We start from the raw sequence: 19521 nt of genomic DNA on the forward strand, positions 1-19521 counted from the left end.
ATCACAAAACAAAGACCCATTATTATTGTTGTTTGAACTCCAGGGCTACCTACACCCTGAGGGGGTCATGGCCTTCGGCAGGAGCCCCCCACCTGGCCAGGGTGCCCATGACCAGTGGGGTGGTCCAGAAGCAACGAGGCTGGAGCACGCCTGGGAGCCAGGACACGGCCGTGCCCAGCTCCAGCCCCGCCGTCAGCCTCCACGGGCAGCCTCTGGAGCAGCTCTGCCAGCCAGGCAGCAAGCCCAAGCTCCCTGGGCTGCCCCCCTCCCAGTCAGGGCCTGTCTCACCTGGATCTATCTCACCAGTGGGCTCTGCAGGGAGGGATAGAGGCAGCAGTGAAGGGGTTGGGGGTCGGCTGCCTGCAGTCAGGTGGTGACCGGGGACCTGCCCTGCTCCTGGCACCTCTCACACTCAGGAGGCGATGGTGGAGCTCGGGCACCGGGGCAGGAAGCCAGGTCTGCTCAGCACGCACCGCCGCAGCAGCCTCCCACGGAGCACAGCTCCTCCAGCCCCACGTGGCTGTCCCCACCGCCCCGCTTCAGGTCTGTCCAGCCCTGAGGCTGCAGCCAGAGTAGTGGGTGCTGGACAACCAGAGACATCCCCGGCCCAGCCAGCTGACACTGAAACAACCACCCATGGCATGACAGGCCTCAGTACTGATGTGGTCTGTTCCTAGCCGGGTGGCCACAGAACTCTGCCCCGACCCATCCTGGCACTGCTCGTGCTCGCCCCGCACTCTCCAGGGGGGCACAGCAGCGCTCGCCCCGGCACCCACAGCCAACGGCGGCACGACGTCCAGAGACCGGCATCGGGCACTCGCTGCGACAGGCCCGTTCACTAGTGGGTTCCAACACCCTGCCTCGAGGAAGGTGGCTTTTCATCAGCGTGTCTTCACCAAGGACAGCATCCCGTAAAGAACAGGCTGCAGATTTTTGCCATGTCAGTCCTGCTCAGTTGCACGTCTGCCCAGCACTGCCAGGTTACCCCACAGAGGGGAGTCCACCGTATTCTTCAGCTGTTTTACAATAAATTACCCTGACTGTTAAAAGCATTTGCATTATTGCCAAAGTGATGGTATTTGGCCCCCAGCCAGCGAACTCCAGCCTGTCTGTGTCTGCAGGCTGCAGGAGCCTGACGTGACCCGCGGGTGCAGGGGGCATCTCCCCGGCCCTACACGGCCCACGTGCCATGATCAGACCAAGCTCGCATGGGTAAGAGAGCAATAAAACAGCAATCACAGCATTTCTGTTCTGACTAGAGGAGTTGTACCACATTTTTAGTCCTTGTTCTTACAAAGGGTGTTTCTAGCAGATGTATCACAAGGGTTTGAATTACCCTTCTCTGTAACCTTAGCACAAGTCATGAGTTACTTCACTGGAAGAGTTATAGGCAGCTGAACTCCAGGCACAGAAACTGAGAGAAAATGCCACCACAAACCAAGAGCATGTGCTGCATTTGATCTTCAGGACACCACCGGCATAAAGAAGATCTTGGCAAACATTTGCCCAAGGACAGTTTAAAACAAACAAGCCAACAAACCTGTTGTAGAAACCTCCCATTTTAACTGAGTACAAGGGATGCTGCAGATCTTGCTTTGGCTGGAAAGTTAAAATGAGTCCTGTTGAAATAATCTGGTCTCACAAAGCTCTCTAGTGAGGTGAATCTGCATAGGTTACATGGGGCAAAATACATTTTGTTCACTTGCTGAGCATCAAGATACATGATTTCTCTTGAAGTATCTTACTCCCTCATGAGCATTTACAATCTGTAGTATACACCAACTACTGTTTCAACATGTATTCTTCATAGCTCCTACAGCATTGCCATAGCAAGAAGAGATTGCCTGCAAGTTAGACGTGGCTCAAGTATAAGACCAGCATTGAGGTGGGTGAGGAAATGTGAACTGTAATGTAGGAAAGACAGAAATGTCCAGTAGGTACTTTGGTGCTGAATTTGGAACAGAGAAGGGCACTGTCATCATCTACTAGAACGATGTGGGTGGAACAGAAAACTTGTCACCTCTATGGAGAGCATGAGGCAGCATCTGTTAAAATAAAGCATTTTCAAATCCAGAAGCCAGAATGCTTTACACTGAAGAGCTTTAGAGAAATCAGCTAAGGCACTATCTCAGTAACAAATGTCAGTATTTAAGAAATTCTGGAAACTTGGGAAATTCCAGACCCTGGAAGGACTGCCAGAAATGACACGAGAACTACAAACTACCAGCCTGACTCCAATCCTAAGTAAATTAACAGAATGCTTTATTTAGAAGATCGAATAGGAAATCTCATCGGTGCGGTTAATGTGAGGTTGATCCTATCAAGCATCTTGTCAAGATCCCAATATAACTCATGATGGCAAGCACAGCAGATCATGTACTGTGGCTTAAGGGTTTGGTACCACTGCACATGAATTAACTCCATACACTGCAACCTTCTCATAGGACATATTAGTATACTAAAAGTGCACTCACCAAAAGGCCAAAAAATGTACTCAAAAGCATGCAGACACTGCGTGGGTAGCTGTCTCCAGTTAGCCCCATAAGGACCAGTCCTAATCTGTATTGCAATCGGTGGTCTATACCAGAGCTGTCCAACCTTTGCACCATCAAGAGTTGTGTCCCACTTCATTGCAGTCACACGAGAACGGCAGCAGTTCCAGGGCTGACCACACAGGCATCAGGAAACATCTCAAATAATTTCAGAGACTGGACAGACTCTTTGAATAAGCCACATCCAGTTTGTGAATAACAATGTAAACCCCTGATTTAGAAACTCAAGATCTTTGTGTTTGAAGTTTGAAGAGGATACAAAGAACGCTGCCATAGCAGAGAAGAAGTGATTGTCAGAGTGATCCCAACTGCATCGTTAAACACGCAGGACAAAAAAAGTTTTTAATACAGGTAAATGCAGAGTATCAAAAATACAGGCTCTGTTTTCAAGATGAGACATTCTTGGAAAGGAACAATTCAAAAAGGATATACTGCCACAACATTAGCTCTCACTGCAATCAAGTGAAGAAAGGCAATCTCTGGACTTATACAAGAATGACGCGAAAACATTTGAGACCACAAGGCAATGAAAAAAGAATCCCAGGAGTAGGAAAGGAAGTCTTACAATGTGAAATTCAGCTTGATTTATTCCTCTCAAAGAGAAGGTCAAGAGGCATCTAGATCACTATACATAGGTACATACTAAAAGAAAAATACTTTCAGTATTTTAGAATTTGCAAACAGTGCTGAGAAAAGAGATCAGATTTCAAGATGTGACTCGAGCCTTGAAATAAGGCAGAATTCCCACTAGAGAGGGCAACTAAATACTGAAAGTCACGTCAAGAAAGTGGTGGACTCTTGCTTCTCCAACTTACTTATGGGAGAGGACTAGGCTGTTTGGAAGCTGTGATTGCTTCTGGTCTTGAAATCTGTAATGCTTACCCCCCCACACCGTCTCCTTTCTGCTCCCTCCCTTTGCAGATGCTCCTTCAGGAAAAGGTGAAACACAAAAACTGGTCAGAACAGGACAAACGACAATGGATGGGGGAGCCGGTTCTCTGAGGTCATGCACGGATGCTTGCATGCTCCGAGTCAAACAATTACTGTATTTGAAGAGGGGAACAAATAATCTCCCAAATTAGACTGGTGAAAAATCCAGGAGTTTTCACTTCCTCTGCATCATATGATGCTAGTCCTCTGCTGGAAAACTGTATCTGTGAAATCCCCTAACTGTGCAAGGGCTTTTGAGGCAAAGAACAGTTTAGTCTTGTGAATATACTAATGTTTTAGTCTACCAAGAGTCTTTGTAATCAAATACAATATCTAGGTAAAATTTAATGGGCTGTTAGACACAGGAAGTCAAATTAAATGTAATTGCCCCTTCTCACTCGTATTTTATCAAAACAGAAAACATTTTTTGGAATTCTTACCTATTTAATTGAACTAGTGTGAGCTGAAGAAGTGCTAGAGGAAAGAACATTTGACACCATTTTTTAAATTTCATTTGTTTATAATGATCTGATTATCTTCTGCCTGGAAGAACAAGAACCAGCAGACTCTAATCAAAAGAAAAATCCACCAAAATTCACTAAGAAGATATTGTAAGAATCTGCAGTATTTTTCATAATTTTAGTTTCTGCAGATAATGATACAGCTCAGAGAAATATGACCATCTCCTGTAATACCGGCTTTTAATTGCTCTCTGGAAATAAGTACAAATAACTTACAATTGGTCATGTTGAAGAAATACTTTTGTTTCCCTTTCCTCATGACACTCAAAGAATAGTTACCAAGGCTTGCAGCGACACACGCAGCCTGAAGCCCCATCCATCAGGAGTGGAACACTTGATGAAGGACTGTCGACATTTAGCACAGGAATGATAATAAAAATCACAGAAACCCCAGTCCGCAAGTGATTTTAAGAAGGCTTGCCCCAGTGCAGAATCAATTATACCAAAACATTCCTAACAGATGTTTGTCTAAAGTGTTCTTTATTTTCCAATGAGAGAAATTTAAATAACTACCTAGACAATCTTTTCTAATGCTATGCTACCCTTATGATTAGAAATTTTCTCCTACTGCCTAGCTAAAATTTTGTTTGCTGTGATTGTTGCTGATTACCTCTTGTGCTATTCAAAAAGGCACGGTGCAGAGTTTATTCCCACGTCTGCAGTTCAAATTACGCATTTGAAGACTGTTACCATGCACTCACTCAGTACAGCACCTCAATTTATACTCTACCAGTGCTAAGCTAAGGAGAATGTTTACTGGACTTCTGTCTGAATATCCCATTACCTTTGGGTTTTACAACATTTTGGTGTTGCTAATTGATGTTTAGCTTAGGATTCTCTATAACTTCTGAACCTTTTCTCCGTTCTTCTATTTCCTGCATTTGCGCAGCTGATTACTTTTCTGCAACTGTGGTAATTTGCATTTCTCCTTACTGAATTGCATCTAAGCATTTTCAAACAATAGTTTCTATCCGTCAAGATGATTCTGAATTCTCATCCTGCCTACAAATATGCAGTATTTGCAGTGACTCACTGAGGACATTTGCAATGTCTTCTGTCCCTCATCAAGCAAGTATTCTTGTCCAGAAAAGGGGAGGATGATGCCTGCCCCAATGCTTAAACACTTTGGGGAGCTGAAGTTAACAGAGGGGCTGTGGGTTTCTCTTCTGCTCCTTCAGGTCTCCAAGTCAGTAAACAACAATAATGATGCTGAAGACTTTCACAGTACTGGGGCACAAAATAAGGGAAGGGACCGCAGCAGCAGCAAGTCTTGGTGCAACAGCGGGAAAGGTTCTGATTGCAGGGGATGAGTCATGTCGTGTTAGGGAATGCATCTGAAGTCAGATAAATTTTGCTGTGGAAGAACCTATTTTTCTGCATTGAACCACTGGGTTTAACTGAATGAAGACCTTTTGTTGCCAACACCTAGAGTAGGACGCACCTTGCCTAAGTTTTGACAGTGATGGTGTCACGTCTCCGTGTGCGCTAGTACTCCCGTGGTTCTCTCATAACCTACAGAACAAAAGATGCGCAACGAGGTCATGATTCATCTGACTTAAATGAGTGTTTTAGATGGAAATTAATTGCACCCCGCAAGTCCCCTTTTGCTGCTGCATACTAGAAAGAGGACCTTGACGATAAGGTCAGGTAGACAGGTACTGAACTGTCTGAAGTTACACAAGATTAATTTCTCCACTAACGATAGATGACAAAAGCCTCTCCTCTCCCCCATGCAGTAGATGGGAGAAAACCATTACAGAAAGTGCAGCACCAGAGAAAACATCTACGCCTTGCTCAAAGACACCAAATGGTTGGTAGGAAAATACATTTTTCAAAGACCAACCAAAGAACTGCACCATGGAAGAAAAACAACCAAGTTTAATGGTTGTAAAACGTTCAAAGAACCAAGTCAGTCGTTCATCTCTAAAGGTGATTGAGAAGAAATGAAAAAGCTTCAACATGGTCTAACTTGTTTTATTCTTCCATCTCGCATGAAGGAACAAGAAAATACCCTCCATGGAATTTGTGACTTTTTGTGGTTGGTGGCTTGTTGTTTTTTTTTAAAGTTAGTCTTGAGTGTTCAACTGCACTTGATGTTAAAGTACAGAGGGAGGCCAATTCCTTCCACCTGATGTCCTTTTGTAAACCAGAATATAAGGACAGGCGTACTGCAGAAGACAAGGGGTTCAGTGACACCAGCATCCTTTCGTGAGTAATGGTCAGGAACAAACAGCAAAGGAAGCAGTATAAGAAACAGAATAAAAGACCAACAGTCCACCCATGTGATACCTTCCCTGCTTCTGAAAGCCAGTAACCGCATTCCTCATCTCAAGCCCCTGAACAGGTCACAATGTTTCTTGGTCACAAATTTACTCTCCAGTAATTTTGTACTCTCATTTCAAATCCATTTATATTTTTGGCCTCTACAACATGCAGTAGGAATAAATTCTACAATTTAATCACCTGCAGTGTGACAAAGTACTTTGTTTTATTTTAATCTTGCTGCTTGCTAATTCCACAGAGTGCCACCTCATTCCTTTGTACTGAGAAATCACTATTGTTCCATATTCACCTTCTCCTTGCCTACTCATGATTTCATAAAACTCTGTCATATCTTCCTCAGGCACCTCTACGCCGAGCTGAAGAGTTCCAGTCTATTTAACCTTTCCTCAAATGAAAAGTGGTCTGTGCTTTGGGTCACCCTTGTTGGTTGCCTCTGAACCTTTTCTAATTCTTCTTATTCAGATGGGTAAACTACAACTGCAAGTAAGAGACTGTCAAACTGTGGATTTACATAGAAGTATAACGCTATTTTTAGTAGACTTTCTATTTATTTCCTGTTTCCTAACACCCTATATGTGTCAATAGCTGCTGCCCTGCTGATGCTTGCCGAGAACTACCCACATGACTCCAAAACCTCTTGGAGTAAAATGCCTTACAGGAATCCATCACTAAGCAGGTATCTGCTCCAGAGACTTTCAACCCGAGAGACAGCAGGAGCCAGAAGGACTTTAGTCTCAGACGAGCTGTTTAGTGACCACCACCTCTTTCAAGTTCTGGTTGTATTCCGTCTATTACCTGACCAAAACTTATTGCAAATACTCCTTTGACCAAGTCTCCTGACAAATACGGAGGACGGTGCGCCCTGTCCCTCCCACCACCCCATCATAAGCCTTTTGCTCCAGCATTTCACCTACAGCGACATTCACGGCAGTGACATTGGGCACAGCATCCTTTGCTTAGCTGCAAAAAGAAAGGAAAAACTAATGGGAAACCCCACTAACTTTTCTGCACCTGGCAAATATATTTTTGGACAGATTGTTCGTACAGCTTCCCAGGACCTGCTTTTCAAATGGCTAATCAGTTTTCCTGAGTATTTTTTTTAAAGAGAATGAATGGGGTTTAGTAAACAGTTCCCCTTTCCAACGCTCCTTTGACCATTAATAAGCAGCTCTGAAGGCTGGAGTTGTTCAGCTTGGGCACCTTTCTTAACAGCTCATGCTGGCTGGCTGCACTGCTTCAATCAGTTCATTATATCATTACCTGGTCCTGTTTCTTGTATAAAACAGGCCACAGAGCCTCATATTACCCACCAATTCTGAAATCCTAAATTTCAGAAAAAGCTGAGCAGTCTGGCACAGGACCCAAGCACAAGGACTGCCGAGGGAAAGCACAGGGTTGGGGGGGAGTTCACTTTTTACCATTTCATGTTCTTATAGAATCATAGAATTGTTTAGGTTGGAAAAGACCTTTAAGATCATCGAAACTCTATGAAAGAGGTAAGTGGTCCCAAAAGACACTGTTCACCAAAAGATCTTAAAAGACTATTCTGAAGGCACGTTAATTTGACAAGTGGGATTATAGAGAAGCCTTTTCAAGAACAGATTTCATTTTCTCCCTCTACACTTTTGTTGCTATAGAAATGAAGGTTGCACTAGCCCAGTGCAAATTACCTTCTTCCAACTAGATGGGCTTGCTGCTATAAAACCCCATTTCCCACAACACACCAAAAGCAGGGACCTCTCCAGATCAGCTGCCGCCATCTGATCAGCAGCTCGAGCTGCACAATACATTTGTCAAAGATTCATTCCCCCTCTCCGTTTCTAAGCATGAAACTCCTTTTGCAGGGGTATTTTTGATGCTCTGCAAGGCCATTACCTAGGCCTCTTCCACGCTCCTTGCTGAGCCCTGCCTGTAACACGGCTTCTCTCCGGGCTTGCTAATTAGTCACAACTAGGCAGAACAACAGAAAAAGTCGATGCAATTTTCAACTCCCTGCCTGCTGCTTGCCTCCTAGACGATAACTCGCAGGAGCAGAAATCGGGGAGGGTTCCACCCGCTCAGCACGCTTTAATACCATTTCTAAACTAACAGCGCACTGGGGACTGACGAGGCAAGAAGAGCCAATAAATAAGCTAAAGAATGGAAAAGGCTAAAGGAAGTTGTCTCAGAGCCACACAAAGCCATGAAACAGCTCGAGGAAATCCAGAGCGACTCCTTTTACTTGGTCCTGTCTGGAAGAATGGGAACCAGCTCTTTGCTCGTACTTCCCCACCGCCTGCACGGCCCTGGCCTCCCCAGAGGCACGCACAGCCTTAGGAAACCAATGTGCAGAGGAGGTGCTGAGGGAGATCCCAGTGCCTGACGTAGGCAAAGATGCCGGTATCGATGGGGGAGTATGAGCTATGACCACGCTGCCAAGAGGGATGACCCCTGAACAAGACCTAGAGAAGAGAAGGAAACAGCAGCCACTGAACTGCATCTGTGCGGGCAAACACGGGTACCGCTCTCCTGCACGTTGGGGGAAAGGAGAAATAGTAAGTTATTGGTGCAGTTCCAACAATTTCTAGGTGATTTTACCCATCACTTACATTACTGATTTGCTCCCTCAGTCCACCTGAGTAGACGGGGGCTAAAGTGTACAAGGGGAGGCTGAGAGCGCTGGGCTTTCTCAGCTTGGAGGAGAGATGGTCGACACCTCCCTGCCACCTGCAACTACCGCATGGGTTAGAGAAGAGAGAAGGAGACTCTTGGAGGCACACAGGGATGGGACAAGAGGCAATGGACACAAACTGAAGCACAAGAAATTATAATGAGATATATAGAAAACTTTTTCAGCCTGGAAACAAAGACTGGGATGTGGGCCCTAGGGGGCTGTGGGACCTCCAACTTCGGGAGACATGCAAAGCAACCTGATCTAGTTGGCCCTGCTCTGAGCAACTGGTTTTGCCAGAAGCCTCCAGACATCCCTTCCAACCTAAATTATTCTGTAATTCTGCATATCGACATATTTGGCCAGTCACAGCATCTAAGGGCACAGAAATCCCCGCTTAGAGGCTTCTTCATGTTTTTCCTCTCTTCTAAGGGGAGGCCCATCCAGATGGCTTGTGAATACTCGCAGTTGTAATCTCTCTCCCTGGTCAACTAATCCTCGTGATTCAATAATAAAAAAAAATAAATCCTAAATTGTCTATTGCTCCCAATTCTTTTCCTTCCCAGCTGTGCCATGTAGAATGTGGGCTCTTAATTTTATAGAGTTAATTTCGAATCACTTTAATCTCTTCCCTTAACATAGTTCATCAGAGAAGTCAATTCCCCTTGTGATTGCCTCTTTCTGATAAGAACACGCTCAGACTTCTCTCCCTGTTTGCCTCATTCCTATTTCAGACCAGATTAGGTTTGCTGAGCCCTGTCCCACGCTCCTCATCCTCAGAGGTCTGGGGAAGGCTCTCATTGCCCTCTGGTGACCTTGGGTGCACCCCAGCACACCTCAACTCCAGAGCAGCCTCGTGCTTTCTTCTTTCTTTAACTACAGTTATGCTTCAAAGTGGTATCAATGATAGGTGAGGAACCTGCCCAGAACAGTCTCTCACGCTCTGCCAAAGCAGACCTCATCCCTACCGCCTGTTACTGGCAACGTGCTAGTGAAGTTACCACTTGGAAATACTGCTTCCCCAGAGGCTGACTCCACAAAAGAAAATATTTTTGTTCAGTACGCAGCCTAGTATCTTCTCATGTTCTCATGTATACCCCTCCATGTATTTGTAGCTTTCTTTTCACCTTATTAAGCCAAAAAAGAGTAAATTACATACCCTACCCAAATCTGCAATTCAGCTGCGTGGATGCTGTTCCCTGCTCTACTGCACAGGGCATCCATTCAAATCTGCAACTGTTTCAAAGGCTTCTCCTGAAATCTAAAGTCACTCGTGTGTAATTTTCTCAAGTACTTTTAAGTTGTTCCTCAAACATTGTCATTATGTTAATCTTCTCCCACGTTTGAGACCTCCAGTGAAGTCAGAGATGATGGAATAAGCATTCCTGCAAATCATGTTAATTGATCTGCTGCAGTGATCTTACAGCACCTTAGTTAGTTCTTTATTTCTGCTCTCAAGGAATCTATTGGCCCAAATGTTTAATATTTCAAAAAATAGGAAAAAATCCATTTTGTTTATCCTATTTATTAAGGCGATCCTAAAACCACCATGTGAATCCTCATACCACACCCCTGACTGCCACCCCATGTCCACAAGCTGCTTGCTCTCGAGTCCAAACTCCACTTCCATCCCGTAACGCTGACAAAACGCACCCTCGCACCCCTGACGGCTCCGCTCCCCTGTGCTCAGTCCCATGCCGCAAGCCCGGTCACCAACGCCACCTCCGTGCTTTAGCAACAGCCACGTTTTGAACCCCAGCAAACAGAGCAGAGACGCTTCTGCTGAAACAGTGCTTCTGCAACCGCCTGGTGCCTCTGTTGTGGGATGTCTTTTGCTGGCTGGGTGGCTGATGGCTCCAGCGACGCTGCTCACATCACCCACCCCTGCAGACAGGGCGGTGGGTGCTGCACAGGCTTTGGCAAGGCCAGCGCATGGTCTCGAGGAAGGTAACAAAGGCAGCTGCTTGTTCTACCTTGCGCCAGTTTCCCCTAACTGAACGGTGAGACTACGTTTCACTTTTGCACTCAGAGCAACCTATGAATGAATGATGAGCACATATATAAGCTTTAAGAAACTTCTTTCTCATTTCCTGTCACCACACTGTAAGTATTTTGACACAGCAGGAGCAGAAGACACAGCACGCCACTGTTCAGCACCACCACTGTCTCACCGTCTCCACCAAAGCCAACCCTAGCTCCTCCATTTCAGGAGAGAGAGTAAAAGCACTCGAGTTGCATGTCATTGGGTAAATTAACGGAATAACGATCCATTAAAGGCTATTAAATACAAAGACATTGCCTCTGGCTCAGGAAGACTCTGAACAGAAAATTGCTGCAGGCAGGAATAATATTTTGGGTTGCTTATTGTGTTCTCATAACTGTACGAAGCACCTGCCATTGGCCACTGTGCAACACACGATACTGGCCCGAAGGACCTGCAGCGTGCTCCAGAGTAGCCGTCCTCATGCTTTTATGTTGCATGACTACGCACCATACTATGGGGATGCAGCTAAAATCCTCCAATCTGTTCCAATTCCAACCCACCAAAATCTGTCGAAACCGCAAGTTTTCACAGCCAGTGTCAGCACAGTTACTGTGATCCCAGCAGATCCCAGTTACTTTAGCAGAGCAGTCCAGTTTATCAGTACTTTGCAGGCATTGACTGCCTGGGAATGCCAAGACCAACTGGACTACGATCTGCAGGAAGATGTAGATGATCGGGTCCAGAAGAGGCTTTACATCCTCCTGACACATAGTCCTGGAGGACTTCAGGGCGGAAAGATGTGTTCTTCCTCTTGGCTAAGGGTACAGCTAAAGGCACGCACGTACACACAACCTCTTCCTCCTTCTCTGCCGGTCATTTCTGGGGAAATGGGGCCACTCTGAGCAAAACTGCCACCACCAGAACAATCCATGCACTTTGCGCCCAGCTGCCCTCTTTCATGAGGGTCCCTGGAGACTAACTTAGAAGACAGATGGGAGCTACTCACTCACCTGTGGGAGATGACTCCATTCCGCCATCCTTCCCTGCACCCTCCTCCTCGACACAGGCTCTTTATACAGACAAATACCTCTGTGGCATGCGTACGGCAGTGGAAAGGATTTCCCCCACATTAGAGGGAAAACAGGAACAAGCCAGAGCCAAGATGGGCTCCTCTGCAGCAACACACGACCCACAGATCACAGGGCTAGCACCTTTCTCTAAGTACGGCTTTTGTTTTGCCTTACACAGAAAATAAACTGGCCTGAAGGAAAGGGTCTGGACAAGGGGCCTGAGCGGGCAAGGGATTCTGTGAGTATGCATCACATGATGTGCAATTCTGGAAATGACCATCCAAACAGCAGGTTTACTCCTGTGGAGATGTAGCTCAAGAGGACTCAAAAGCTGCATCAGTCTACATCTGCCAGTTAGGAAACTCACAGAACTGCTGAGCTTGGAAGGCGACTCAAGATCATCTAGTCCAACCTCCTTGCTCAAGCAGTGTGCCCAGGACCAGGTTGCCCAGAGAGGTGGTAGCTGCCCCATCCCTGGAAACATTCAAGGTCAGGTCGGACAGGGCTCTGAGCAACCTGCTCTAGTTGAAGGTGTCCCTGCTCACTGCAGGGGGGTTGGACTAGATGGCCTTTAAAGGTCCCTTCCAACCCAAACTATTCTATGATTCTACGACCATGGCCAGTCAAGCTTTGAATATCTCCACAGCTGGAGGCTCCCCAGATGCAGGACTTTGTATTTCCCTTGGTTGAACTTCATGAGGTTCCTTTCTGCCCATTTCTCCAGCCTGCCCAGGTCCCTCTGGATGGCAGCACACCCATCTGGTGTATCAGCCACTCCCAGTTTTGTACTGGCTGCAAACTTGCTGAGGGTGCACTCTGCTCCAATTCGTTAATGAAGATGTAGAACAGTACTGGCACCAGTATTGAGCCCTGGGGTACTCCACTAATGACTGTCACTGATCACAACCCTCTGGGCCTGGTCATTTGGACAGTTTTCAATGTACCTCACTCTCCACTTGCATAACCATACTTTGTCAGCTCATCTACGAGGGCCTTGCATGAGACGGTGTCAAAAGCCTTGCCGAAGTCAAGACAAACAACATCCACTGCTCTCCCCTCATCCAACAAGCTAGTCACCTCATTGTACAAGGCTGTCAGCTTGGTTAAGCAGAATTGCCCCTTCACAAATCCAGGCTGGCTACTCCCAAGCACCATCTTGCCCTTCATGTGTTTAGAAATGCTTTCCAGGGTTCGTTGCTCCATTACCTTCCCAGGGATCAAGGTGACACTGACCAGCCTGGAGCTCCCCACACTCTGCCTTGCCCTTCTTGAAGACAGGAGTGACATTTGCTTTCTTCCAGTCATCAGGAACCTCTCCTCACCACCACGACCTTTCAAGGATGATCAAGAGTGGCCTGGCAATGCCATCAGCCAACTCCCTCAGCACTCACTGGTGCATTTCATCAGGCCCATGGACTCGCATATGTCCCATTAGTTTAAATGTTCCTTAACCTGATCCTCCTCCACCCGGGGCAGGTCCTCCTTGCTCCAGACTCTCCCTCTAGTCTGAGGGGCCAGGGATTGCTGAAGGCCGGTCTTACCAGTAAAGACTGAGGCAAAGGCGGCAGTTAGTACCTCAGCCTTCTCCTTGTCCTTTGCCATTCGGGTCCCCACCCCATTCAGCAGTGGACACATGCTTTCCCTAGTCTTCCCTTTGCTGCTGATGTCACTTTCAGAATCCTTTCCCGTTTCCCTTCACAGCCCTCACCAGATTCAACTCCAGGTGGGCTTTGGCTTTCCTAATGCCATCCCTGCAGGACTGGGCAGTGTCTCTATATGCCTCCCAGGTCACTTCTCCCACCCCTTGTACGCCTCCTTCTTGCATCTGAGTTTAGTGAGGAGCTCCTTGTGCATCCCTGCAGGCCTCCTGCTGCCCCTGCCTGATTTCCTACTTGTCAGGATGGGCCATTCCTGAGCTTGGAGGAGGTTGTCCTGGAATATCAACCAGCTCTCTTGGACACTTCTTCTCCCCAGGATGGTATCCCATGGGATTTTTCTGTGCAGATTGCTGAAGAGGCTAAAGTCTGCTCTCAAGACATTCAGGTCAGATGTGCAGGCTTCCTCCATCATGGAGTGAAGAGTTCAGAGCCCAGGAATAGGACCACTGTCAGCCATTTCAGCAGCCACAGAAGGTATCAAAAAGGCCATGCCTTGAAATCTGCTCCCTGTAAGGCTGGCAAACCTTGCTTTGGGCTTCAGAGAAAAGCTCACCTCACCCACAGCCCACAGCAGCAGCCGTACTGGGTCAGGCCAGCCGTCCTCCCGACTTCCCAGCAACAGCCAAGAGTGGGAACACGATGAGGAAAGACGAGCAGAGTGAGAACACAGCAATGCTTCCCCACCATGCGCTCCTGACCTCTGCTGCTCAACGATAAGCAAGTCCCTGAGTCGGAGCTCGTCTCTTCTTATTCAGAAGCCTGCAAATCATTTTTCTTCCTCGGCTTTGTCCCACTGCCTTCTGAACCCCTGTCAGTTTTTAGCACTCAGTGTGTCACTTAGCAAGAAGTCCCACAGGTTAATTGTACATTAGATGAAGAATCACGTAATTGTTTCATTTGGTACCTCATGCTCTTGCACGGGAAGACACAGAGATCAACTACCTCTGGTTCACCTTTTCTGGATCACTCATTTATGGACTTCTATTTTCCAAGTTTGAGAGTTTCAGTCTATTCACTCTCACCTCTTAGGGAAGATGTTTCATGGTTTTGAGCACCTGATAGTTTTCTCTGCCAACTTTTGAAGTACTACTTTGGTCTGAAAGACCAAAACTGCATGCAGATTTCAAGATGTGGGTATAGTACAGATTTATACAAAGATATTCATAATTACGTTTTCCACTTTGTTCTTTTTTCCTTTCCTATCAATTCCAAAAATTCAATTTGCTTTTGCCGGTTTGGACTGAAATCAAAGTAAGCCCCAAATCTTGCTCCTGAGCAGAAGTCAGTCCAACACTTTCACTGCATATGAAATACTACTACTGGGTTTTTTCCCCATATGCACTACTTCTTGTTTTTCTGTGTTGGTGTTCAGTCGCTGTTTTATCATCCAGTACCCAGTGTCACCAGTGACCCTCCTTCACAACTGCTTTAGTTGTATTTTCTGACCTACTCTTTGGTCTGGTTTTTTGAATGCCTGAGTGCTAAAGATGTTTTCACTGTGATGTCACAGTGATGTCAGATCTCTATTCCCAAGCAATTATGAAGAGCTTAAAAATCTTCAATGGGCAAGAGCACCTCACAGTGTTTCTTCTGGTGTGTGTTATCTTGCATGTGCCAAAATAAATTTATTTTACTCTCACACAATTTATCAACCCAGCTTGATGCAATCCCATCCGCCTACTCTTCTTTTGCTTGAGGAATATAATTTTGACTTATCTGCAAATTTTGACCTATTCCCTGCCCTTTAAGACCAAGAGCAACCAGTGACCCCAGCACAGACCTTCTGGGGGTTCCCTGGAGTGTTCAGCCATGGTGGAAACGGACCGTTTTTCCCCTCTGTTTTTCTTCTTTACTGTTTTCTCAGTCATAGCAGCATTTTCTCTTTCGCCCCATGATCAGTTAAGAATATAAACAGCCCTGAAGAAGCGTGTCACAGGATTTTTGAAAATCAAAACCAAGTTACACACATTACTTTGAGTAAAAAGTGCTCAGACCCACGGAGACAGATTTGGGATAAGCAGCTCAGTAAACCAGAACACATTCACTGCTTTGTTGGTAAGCGCCAGGACTTCAGGACAATTTAGTTTTTGTATAATGAATTCTCACAATTTGCTCCTGTCACATCATAAGCAATAATGCCCATCCAATTACTTTAACGACCAATAGTTTTTAAGAGCACTAAAGCCTGACTGCAAGCAGAGATCGTACTCCACAGAGTACTCCTACATTTATCCTTCAAACACAGAACCCCAGTGCCCAAAGCGTATTCCTGAATCCAACCAGCAGACCCATTCCTACAGCCCAGCCTCCTACAAACATGTCCACCAGCCACATGCGCTCAAGACCAAGCACAAACCAGCAACGTCACCCCTGCTTTCACGACTGATTCCCTACAGAGTTTGACCACCTTCCCAAAGTTCGGCCTCCGTGCCAAAGCAAGTACGCTCAATTGCCACGTACCAGAACAGCCCTGGTGAACAGCCCTGTAGTCCGGGGAGCACACTCAGTACTGCCGACAGGCTGGAGTGACAGCTGTCTTCATGTCATCCCCTGCACAACAGCATCCTCTTTTCCCCTTCCGAGCAAAGCTGTAACTCTGCATCTGCACCCAACGCATGTTCTTCAGTTCCCGGAGCACACCAAAAATCCTCCAGAATGTTTGTTCCTCAACTGAGACATGAGCCAGACTGCCCTGCAGCTTCAACATTTTTATCACCTAAGCCTTATCAGGACTTACAATTTAGACTAGAACTGAACTGACCAAAACAACCAGAAAAGCTTCCTTCCCATGCAAGTATACTGCTCTGTCAGGAAAAGGAGATACTTTTTCCATGGAAATGAATGTCCTCGGAATCACAAAGCAAAGATGCTGATGCTTACCTGTGAGAGGTGAAATTGTCGTAAGAGCCCACAGTATAATGTCGGAAGAGACGCTTTGTTCTGTCTTCTCTGGTTTCTACAAGACAAAAAAGACACATCACAAAGCTGAGAGTTAAAGGAACACTTCTCCATTGCCTTTGCTTCCCCTACATGTATACAGAGTGAACCCCCCTTTCATGCAAGCATTTATCAATAAACAATAATCTGTGTGCAGACATGTGTCAATGTGATCAGTCCCATGCATGCTTGTGTACAGTCCCATATGCACACAAACAACTTCTGTGAATATAAGATGTCTTCATCAAAACTTCTAAACCACATCAAGGCGTCAAATTTCACGAAGACTCCAAAGCAGAGCCAAAGAGGAGAATCAACGCTGGTAAGGCAAACACACACTCCATGTCCCAAGGCAGCAGCCAGATTCCTTCCCTTGTTCTGTTTGGCCACATCAATCTTGCACACCTCAGCGCAGAGGGATGCAGTTCCCACAGAAGAGATGGCAACAGTCCTGGTTAGCCTTCCTCCTCACCTGGTGTCACCGAGCTCTCCAGGTGCACAGGAGTTATGAGGAAGGAAAGCCAGGAACGCAGAGACTTCTGCTACTGCTCATCTATTAGCCACAGGCACCATCCCCAACAGTGCTTTGGTCAAAGTCAGGGCAGCAGGCGTTTCAGGCCATACTTGTTGGACGAAATCTCCCCTTCAGGGTGAGACAACTGAGGAGTCTACTTGCCTGCCTCAGAAGTAGGAGAAAAACAGAGAACCTGCCAGCCTGATCTGTGAAGCCGACAACAAAACAGATGCCAGGGCCTCCAGGTTGCTGGATGCTGAAGGAAGGCAGCCTGACTCATGGCTGAGTGGACAGAGATGCCACTGCAGACATCCCGAACACGATCTGCAGCTAATGGCTTAAGAGACATGACAGGAAGACGTAAAAGAATTTAAGCCAGACATTCCCAGCTACCATTCTCCTAACACAGAAGGAATTTGCATCACACTACCAAACCCAACTTTATTGCATGACCCAGGATTACTATTGCATACTCACCCTGCAGAAAGCAACTGGGTCCTCGCACTAACCCAACTGAGTACGTTACATTGAACCAACTCATCCATGGCTACAGTAGGGTGACGGGACTCCAAACAATCAGGTAACTCCACTCCTCTACTTTGTCACCACTTTCTTTTGAAGCCCTCAGTGCTGCTCACTGCACTACTGGCTACAACACCAGGTAGGCTGTTGGTCTGATTTAAATTCAGCAGGTCTTTAAGCAAGCTAACTAGGGCGGTCGGATAGAAGGAATGAATAAAGGGGATGAATAAGAGAGGAAATAAAGAGCAAAGTATAGAAGAGACTCACCTTTTTTCCTTCAGTAGGGACACAAACTGTTTGCACCCAAAGCAGTAAAAATGCAAAATAAACATTTGTTTTTACCTGCGTTGGAATTCAGAATGGCAACAGCCGGTGGGAAGGGGCTGCAAAAGCAGAGGGGCAGTTTTTACTGTTATTACAGCACTGTCGATCCAACGAACTTTGTTTCAAGCTCAGGACAGGATGCACTTTCAAACCTTTCATCCTGGTCTCACGATCACATGAAACCATCACTGCTGCAGAGGGAAATGCTGCCACAGCAGCCACAATGCCAGCCTCCCACCCTGGGGACAGACGACAGCCCTCAAGGCGGCAGCAGCAGCAGCAGCCGCCGCTGTCATGTCACCCCGCCGACACGCTGTCCTGCCTCTCACACCTCCCTGACAGGCACTGGCTGCCCTCCGCTACCGGACACTGCTTCCAGAGATTTGGCTGTAGCCTCCCAATCCCAAAGGTGCCTCTGCATGGGGTACGAGGTGCATACTTCAGCACAGATGTCCTGCTCTTGGGGAACCTCACCCTCAGCACACATCTCCATTTCACACGCAAAACATGCTTACTACTGGCAAGGCTGAAAGAACAATTAACTCTACCAAAGTTTAGAAATAAAATCACCAAATATAGGACTCGTTTATATTGTTAAAAACACAGCCTTGCTTCCGATCCTTGGTTTTCTGCTCCTCTTGCGTGTTTGGGTTTGGTTTTTTTTTTAGCTTTTTCCTTTCTTTCTCAGAAGAGCTGAAGAACAGCCCTGGCATGTTGGCACTCGTTCCCCCCGGAATAACGCCCTACGCTTTACGGTTCTGGCTCTCCTTCCTATGGCAGCAGTCTCCAAAGCAGGGCACACAAGACAGTCCACTGGGGTGCAGGAAGAAAACATTCTTTGTACCATTAATAAAATTTTAAAATATTTTTAAATGGTGTTTATTCCATCTTTATCTCATTATTTCTTAGTTTCTATTTTTGCATGTGCTTTACAGTGCACATAGTACATTAGCAGAGTAGTACGGGTATATAATTCATAAGTAAACATGTGTACGGGGGGTGCGTACTCAAAAATTTTTTTTTACCGAGGGGCACGTGATCAAAACAGTGAGACCCCAACGCGCAGGACATGCAGCATCACAGAGACTAACGCAGGTGCTCTGGCAATCCCCCCCAAAAGAAGCGAGTGCACAGCAACCCCCTCAGCAAGCCCACGCAGACGGCGAGGACAAGGACGCCTCGCACTAGGTGAGGTGCAGCCCAGCCCTCGCAGTGCTGTGGCTTAGGAGCATTTAGGGGACATCACCGTGCAGGGAGCAGCCCCTGGTGATTCAACGTGCTATTCCAGCCTCGCCGCTGTGCGTCGCCTAATGCATTTACCTAATCCGGAGGGAGATTTCTTGGAGCCTGATGGTGCAATGGGGGCTGATGGCTCCCCATGAATCTTCCAATTAGGTGGTCGTCCACTGAGCCCCGTCCCTGCGGTCCTGGGAAAAACTGTCTCAAAGAACCAAGGAATTAATCTTACTGGCAAAAAGACACGCTACGCCAAGAAACAGAGATGTTAAGGACTGATCAGCACAGCAACATGCTCCGAAGAGTTAAAGGAGATAACCCTTTTGCCTGGATCATCTGA

General features: G+C 46.6%; 1 protein-coding gene across 1 annotated transcript in view; it reads right to left on the reverse strand.

Annotated features, from left to right (window-relative positions):
* LOC127023404 (SH3 and multiple ankyrin repeat domains protein 3-like) overlaps window positions 1-19521 on the reverse strand; it is a 299615-nt gene that overhangs the window by 45253 nt on the left and 234841 nt on the right. Inside the window, exon 16 of the mRNA XM_050907545.1 lies at window positions 16529-16604. Coding sequence (XP_050763502.1) covers window positions 16529-16604 — 76 coding nt within the window. The remainder of the gene's footprint in view (window positions 1-16528; window positions 16605-19521) is intronic.

The sequence above is a fragment of the Gymnogyps californianus genome, chromosome 1, assembly GCF_018139145.2.
Source record: "Gymnogyps californianus isolate 813 chromosome 1, ASM1813914v2, whole genome shotgun sequence".
Classification (NCBI taxonomy): domain Eukaryota; kingdom Metazoa; phylum Chordata; class Aves; order Accipitriformes; family Cathartidae; genus Gymnogyps; species Gymnogyps californianus.